Source organism: Oncorhynchus tshawytscha, unplaced genomic scaffold (genome assembly GCF_018296145.1).
Source record: "Oncorhynchus tshawytscha isolate Ot180627B unplaced genomic scaffold, Otsh_v2.0 Un_contig_6116_pilon_pilon, whole genome shotgun sequence".
NCBI lineage: Eukaryota > Metazoa > Chordata > Actinopteri > Salmoniformes > Salmonidae > Oncorhynchus > Oncorhynchus tshawytscha.
Window position 1 is genome coordinate 467 of NW_024606739.1, and position 8,355 is coordinate 8,821.

The 8,355-nt window shown below is 42.8% G+C and overlaps 1 protein-coding gene across 1 annotated transcript; it reads left to right on the forward strand.

Moving 5' to 3' along the window:
• Positions 1-584: 584 nt before the first annotated feature.
• Positions 585-8,039, forward strand: LOC121842217 (NLR family CARD domain-containing protein 3-like; the record flags this gene model as incomplete). Its single annotated transcript, XM_042312291.1, is given in 4 exon segments — positions 585-659; positions 789-1,017; positions 5,760-7,545; positions 7,829-8,039. Coding segments are annotated over 4 exon segments (2,301 nt in total), but the record flags the coding sequence as incomplete, so codon positions are not given.
• Positions 8,040-8,355: the final 316 nt, after the last annotated feature.

Here is an 8,355-nt window from a genome sequence, read left to right on the forward strand (position 1 = left end):
CCTTTCTAATGCAACTTTAGGTATAACTACACGTTAATAAGCTATAAAAATCATCAGGAGGCGATGTAAATTCGATAGTTGGTCGTGTGGAAAAATGTCCGGAAAAACACAGAGACAATGCCTCAGGTTGGTGGTCGGAGGAATCGGTTCCCTTTGGTCGGATCTACCAAGAATCAATTCAGATTCAAATGAGGAGACTCTATACATCCTGTGGAAGCTGTAGGTACTGCAAGCTCGGCCTCATTTAATACGGTTCACCTTTAACAATTCCTGGGAGTGGCGCATGGATATTTTTCCATCTCCAGTGATCAGATTTTCCTGCGCTTTTCGATGAAACAGACGTTCTGTTATAGTCACAGCCGTGATTTAAACAGTTTTGGAAACGTCTGAGTGTTTTCTATCCACACATACTAATCATATGCATATACTATATTCCTGGCCTGAGTAGCAGGACGCCAAAATGTTGCGCGATTTTTAACAGAATTTCCCGAAAAAGTAGGGGGAGGCTTAACTTATGTATGTGCGTGTGTGTACTCCCTGGATGAGGAGATGTAATCTCATGTTTTGTCCACAGAAACCAACAGGAGAGATCAGAGTCAGAGACTCTCAGTGGTCAGTCTTCCCAGAGTCATCAAACAGACCTGGCCTCCATATTCAGTGTATGTGGTCCTGTTATGCACATTTGTTTTTGTTTACCTCGAGTAAAGTTGATCTGTCAATTATTTATTAATGTGTTAATGAGAACGAATTTAGTCTCTTGCTTAACTCATTTACTTAATTTTTTTCAGTTGCTCGAAGAGAATATTATGACATTTGTGCAGAACGAGCTGAAGATGTTCAAGAGGATTCTTAGTCCAGAACTCCCACAAGGCTTTGAGAGTCAGAATCTGGATAAGGAAGTGGTGGACCCTGAAGATGAGAAGCAGGAGAGCAGTGCCAGAGAGGGGGCTCTGAAGATCACACTGCACATCCTGAGGAAAATGAACCAGAAGGAGCTTGCTGACACACTGGAGAAATGTAAGATCTGTCTGCCTCATGTTGAATGCTGTTTTATAACATTTAAAAGCTGTAGCTAAAGTACAGCTAAAGTAGCTGTGTAACTCAATGATATTGTAGCAGCCTGAACACTGTAATTTTCATAACTCACAGACACTAGAGAAGCTTTAACCAAGTTGAATTCTTCCCAGAGGGTCGGTACAGCTGTAATTCAGACAACAAAACATCTGACACAAGCACTGATATTTAACCCTTTATCCTAGGCTGAGTCTCCTCCTCCCTTTCTCCGAGGCTGAGTCTCCTCCTCCACAGCCGAACAGCCAATGTATCTATGTTGCTATACAAACCTTAGTGATATCTGTTCTTCCTCACTTCATCTGACCCCCCTCCATCACTAATCCATGTCTCTCTCCCCTTATCAATGCCTGACACATGTAATCACTTCCCTGCACCAACACATTCCAAGCTTAGTGCTACACTATATACCTTCCTCCTATAACCATTACCCTCTGGTGTAGACGCTCCACTATATACCTTCCTCCTATAACCATTACCTTCTGGTGTAGACCCTCCACTATGTACCTTCCTCCTATAACCATTACCTTCTGGTGTAGACCCTCCACTATATACCTTCCTCCTATAACCATTACCTTCTTCTGTAGACCCTCCACTATATACCTTCCTCCTACAGATACCCATTACCTGCTGGTGTAGACCCTCCACTATTTACCTTCCTCCTATACCCATTACCTTCTGGTGTAGACCCTCCACTATATACCTTCCTCCTATAACCATTACCTTCTGGTGTAGACCCTCCACTATATACCTTCCTCCTACAGATAACCATTACCTTCTGGTGTAGACCCTCCACTATATACCTTCCTCCTACAGATACCCATTACCTTCTGGTGTAGACCCTCCACTATATACCTTCATCCTACAGATACCCATTAACTTCTGGTGTAGACCCTCCACTATATACCTTCCTCCTACAGATACCCATTAACTTCTGGTGTAGACCCTCCACTATATACCTTCCTCCTACAGATATCCATTACCTTCTGGTGTAGACCCTCCACTATATACCTTCCTCCTATAACCATTACCTTCTGGTGTAGACCCCCACTATATACCTTCCTCCTACAGAACCATTACCTTCTGGTGTAGACCCTCCACTATATACCTTCCTCCTATAACCATTACCTTCTGGTGTAGACCCTCCACTATATACCTTCCTCCTACAGATACCCATTACCTGCTGGTGTAGACCCTCCATTATATACCCTCCTCCTACAGACACCCATTACCTTCTGGTGTAGACCCTCCACTATATACCTTCCTCCCAGATAACCATTACCTTCTGGTGTAGACCCTCCACTATATACCTTCCTCCTACAGATAACCATTACCTTCTGGTGTAGACCCTCCACTATATACCTTCCTCCTACAGATACCCATTACCTTCTGGTGTAGACCCTCCACTATATACCTTCATCCTACAGATACCCATTACCTTCTGGTGTAGACCCTCCACTATATACCTTCCTCCTACAGATAACCATTACCTTCTGGTGTAGACCCTCCACTATATACCTTCCTCCTACAGATACCCATTACCTTCTGGTGTAGACCCTCCACTATATACCTTCATCCTACAGATACCCATTACCTTCTGGTGTAGACCCTCCACTATATACCTTCCTCCTACAGATACCCATTAACTTCTGGTGTAGACCCTCCACTATATACCTTCCTCCTACAGATATCCATTACCTTCTGGTGTAGACCCTCCACTATATACCTTCCTCCTACAGATAACCATTACCTTCTGGTGTAGACCCTCCACTATATACCTTCCTCCTACAACCATTACCTTCTGGTGTAGACCCTCCACTATATACCTTCCTCCTATAACCATTACCTTCTGGTGTAGACCCTCCACTATATACCTTCCTCCTACAGATACCCATTACCTTCTGGTGTAGACCCTCCACTATATACCTTCCTCCTACAGATACCCATTACCTTCTGGTGTAGACCCTCCACTATATACCTTCATCCTACAGATACCCATTACCTTCTGGTGTAGACCCTCCACTATATACCTTCCTCCTACAGATACCCATTACCTTCTGGTGTAGACCCTCCACTATATACCTTCCTCCTACAGATATCCATTACCTTCTGGTGTAGACCCTCCACTATATACCTTCCTCCTACATAACCATTACCTTCTGGTGTAGACCCCCCACTATATACCTTCCTCCTACAGAACCATTACCTTCTGGTGTAGACCCTCCACTATATACCTTCCTCCTACAGATACCCATTACCTGCTGGTGTAGACCCTCCACTATATACCTTCCTCCTATACCCATTACCTTCTGGTGTAGACCCTCCACTATATACCTTCTTCCTATAACCATTACCTTCTGGTGTAGACCCTCCACTATTTACCTTCCTCCTACAGATACCCATTACCTGCTGGTGTAGACCCTCCACTATATACCTTCCTCCTACAGATACCCATTACCATTTCTGGTGTAGACCCTCCACTATATACCTTCCTCCTATAACCATTAACTACTGTTGTAGACCCTCCACTATATACCTTCCTCCTATAACCATTACCTTCTGGTGTAGACCCTCCACTATATATCTTCCTCCTATAACCATTACCTTCTGGTGTAGACCCTCCACTATATACCTTCCTCCTATAACCATTACCTTCTGGTGTAGACCCTCCACTATATACCTTCCTCCTACAGATACCCATTACCTTCTGGTGTAGACCCTCCACTATATACCTTCCTCCTATAACCATTACCTTCTGGTGTAGAACCTCCACTATATACCTTCCTCCTACAGATACCCATTACCTTCTGGTGTAGACCCTCCACTATATACCTTCCTCCTATAACCATTACCTTCTGGTGTAGACCCTCCACTATATACCTTCCTCCTATAACCATTAACTTCTGGTGTAGACCCTCCACTATATACCTTCCTCCTACAGATACCCATTAACTTCTGGTGTAGACCCTCCACTATATACCTTCCTCCTATACCCATTACCTTCTGGTGTAGACCCTCCACTATATACCTTCCTCCTATAACCATTACCTTCTGGTGTAGACCCTCCACTATATACCTTCCTCCTACAGATAACCATTAACTTCTGGTCTAGACCTTCCACTTTATACCCTCCTACAGATACCCATTACCTTCTGGTGTAGACCCTCCACTATATACCTTCCTCCTATAACCATTAACTTCTGGTGTAGACCCTCCACTATATACCTTCCTCCTACAGATACCCATTACCTTCTGGTGTAGACCCTCCACTATATACCGTCCTCCTATAACCATTACCTTCTGGTGTAGAACCTCCACTATATACCTTCCTCCTACATATACCCATTAACTTCTGGTGTAGAACCGCCACTATATACCTTCCTCCTACAGATACCCATTCCCTTCTTGTGTAGACCCTCCACTATAACCTTCCTCCTACAGATACCCATTACCTTCTGGTGTAGACCCTCCACTATATACCTTCCTCCTATAACCATTACCTTCTGGTGTAGACCCTCCACTATATACCTTCCTCCTATAACCATTACCTTCTGGTGTAGACCCTCCACTATATACCTTCCTCCTATAACCATTACCTTCTGGTGTAGAACCTCCACTATATACCTTCCTCCTACAGATACCCATTAACTTCTGGTGTAGACCCTCCACTATATACCTTCCTCCTATAACCATTCACTTCTGGTGTAGACCCTCCACTATATACCTTCCTCCTATAACCATTACCTTCTGGTGTAGACCCTCCACTATATACCTTCCACCTACAGATACTCATTACCTTCTGGTGTAGACCCTCCACTATATAGCTTCCTCCTACAGATACTCATTACCTTCTGGTGTAGACCCTCCACTATATAGCTTCCTCCTGCAGATACCCATTACCTTCTAGTGTAGACCCTCCACTATATACCTTCCTCCAACAGATACCCATTACCTTCTGGTGTAGACCCCTCCATTATATACCTTCCTCCTACAGATACCCATTACATTCTGGTGTAGACCCTCCACTATATACCTTCCTCCTATACCCATTACCTTCTGGTGTAGACCCCTCCATTATATACCTTCCTCCTACAGATACCCATTACCTTCTGGTGTAGACCCTCCACTATATACCTTCATCCTATAACCATTACCTTCTGGTGTAGATCTTTTAAACCTCAGCACTCCCTCAGTGACATGAATAAGTATATTTCATATTCTCAAAACAACACCTAGTGACCTCATCAAGCAGAGAGAGAGAGAGATAATTTATATAATCAGTCACACCAGTCTGACACACTGAGAAATGTAAGATCTGTCTGGCTCATGTTGAATGCTGTTTTATAACATTTAAAAGCTGTAGCAAAAGTATAGCTAAAGTAGCTGTGTAACTCAATGATATTGTAGCAGCCTTAACACAACACCTAGTGTCCTCATCAAGTAGCAGCAGGGATGTGTTGTGGTGATTAATTTAGAGAGAGAGAGAACATTAATAATACCATCAATAATACCAATAATAATATAATCAGTCACACCAGTCTGTAATGCATTATAAAAACATTTACACATTTATACAGTCAGTTAAGAGATAATAAATTATTATAATTGACAACTTTATAAGTCCTACAATACTGTAGGTATTAAAACAGACATAATATTAATATCCTCTGTGTTATTTCTTCATTCAGATGATCTTGCTGTGATTTGCCAACGTGAACTCAAATCTAATCTAAAGAAGAAGTTTCAATGTGTATTTGAGGGGATCGCTAAACAAGGAAACCCAACACTTCTCAATAAGATCTACACAGAGCTCTACATCACAGAGGGTGGAACAGGAGAGGTCAATAATGAACATGAGCTGAGACAGATTGAGACAACAACCAGGAAACAAGCAAGACCAGAGACTGCAATCAAATGTAACGACATCTTCAAACCCTTAACTGGACAAGACAAACGTATCAGAACTGTGCTGACAAAGGGAGTCGCTGGCATTGGAAAAACAGTCTCTGTGCAGAAGTTCATTCTGGACTGGGCTGAAGGAAAAGCAAATCAGGATGTCCAATTTGTATTTTCATTCCCTTTTCGGGAGCTGAATTTGATGAAAGAGGACAAACACACTTTGATTAAACTTCTCAATCACTTCTCAATGGAAACCAAACAATCAGGAATCTCCAACTACGACAAGTACAAAGTTCTGTTCATATTTGATGGTCTGGATGAGTGCCGACTGCCCCTAGACTTCCAGAAGAACAAGATCTGTTGGGACGTCACAGAGTCAACCTCAGTGGATGTTCTGCTGACAAATCTCATCAAGGGAAATCTGCTTCCCTCTGCTCTCCTCTGGATAACTACCCGACCTGCAGCAGCCAATAAGATCCCTTCAGGGTGTGTTGACCAGGTGACAGAGGTACGAGGGTTCAATGACCCACAGAAGGAGGAGTACTTCAGGAAGAGATTCAGTGATGAGGACCTGGCCAGCAGAATCATCTCACACATAAAGACATCAAGGAGCCTCCACATCATGTGCCACATTCCAGTCTTCTGTTGGATTTCTGCAACAGTCCTTGAACACATGCTGAAACATAAGAGAGAAGAGATGCCCAAGACTCTGACTGAGATGTACACACACCTTGTGGTGTTTCATACCAAACAGAAGAATGAAAAGTATCTTGGGAAAGAAGAGACAGGTCCACACTGGAATAAAGAGAGCATTCTGTCACTGGGAAAACTGGCTTTTCAACAGCTTGTGAATGGCAATCTGATTTTCTATGAAGAAGACCTGAAAGAGGCTGGCATTGATGTCAATGAAGCCTCAGTGTACTCAGGATTGTGCACACAGATCTTTAAAGAGGAATGTGGGCTGTACCAGGACAAGGTGTACTGCTTTGTTCATCTGAGCATTCAGGAGTTTCTGGCTGCTGTATATGTGTTCCTCTCATTCATCAACAACAATGAGAATCTAATGGACAAACTGCAATCCAGGCACTTTTCTGTGAGGATCAAACAAAGGCGTAAAGTTACTTTCTACAAGAGTGCTGTGGATAAAGCCTTACAAAGTGAGACGGGAAACCTGGACCTTTTCCTCCGCTTCCTTCTGGGCCTCTCACTGGAGTCCAATCAGAAGCACTTACGAGGTCTACTGACAAAGTCAAGAAGCAGCTCACAGAGCCATGAAGAAACAGTCAAGTACATCAAGGAGAAGATCAGGGAGAATCCCTCTCCAGAGAGGAGCATCAATCTGTTCCACTGTCTGAATGAACTGAATGACCATTCTCTAGTGGAGGAGATCCAAAGCTACCTGAGATCAGGAAGTCTCTCAAAACCCAACCTGTCACCTGCACAGTGGTCAGCTCTGGTCTTTGTGTTGCTGACTTCAGAAAAGGAGCTGGATGTGTTTGACCTGAAGAAATACTCCAGATCAGAGGAAGGTCTTCTGAGGCTGCTGCCAGTGGTCAAAGCCTCCAGAGCTGTTCTGTGAGTAAATAAAATGACATTTAAGAACTAATCATCAGGAAGAAATATTCAGTTTAGAGAAAAATATGCATTATAATATGTATATAATATATTGAAAAACATATTGAATAAATGCATTGATTTTCACATTAGCATAACATTATGACCAAACAATTCTAGGAGACGGAAGATGAATCTATATGTTGTTTGGGAGAATAAACCAAATGCATCTGCCATTGTCCTTCTACACTACTGGTGTTAAATTAACAGTGTGTTTGTGAAGTCATGATGATCTGTTTGTCAGGCTGTCAGGCTGTGGAGTCACAGAGGAAGGCTGTGCTTCTCTGGTCTCAGCTCTGGAGTCAAACCCCTCACACCTGAGAGAGCTGGATCTGAGTAACAATGACCTGAAGGATTCAGGAGTGAAGCTGCTCTCTGCTGGACTGGGGAATCCCCACTGTAAACTGGAGACTCTGAGGTCAGTATTAACAGATACAGATACTTTATGTATGTAGTTCTCCCACTTGAAAAAGTCGTAATTACTATTACACATTCACTTATAGTGTATTAAAGTAGTCATAAGTTTAGTATTTGGTCCCATATTCCATGCCTGCAGTGATTACATCAAGCTTGTGATTCTACTAACTTGTTGAATGTATTTGCAGTTTGTCTTGGTTGCAGTAAGGTGACTGTGCCTTTAAACAGCTTGGAAAATTCCAGAAAATCATGTCATAGCTTTAGAAGCATCCGATAGACTAATTGACATCATTTGGATGTATTTCAATACCTACCTTCAAACTCAGTCCCTCTTTGCCTGACATCTTGGGAAAA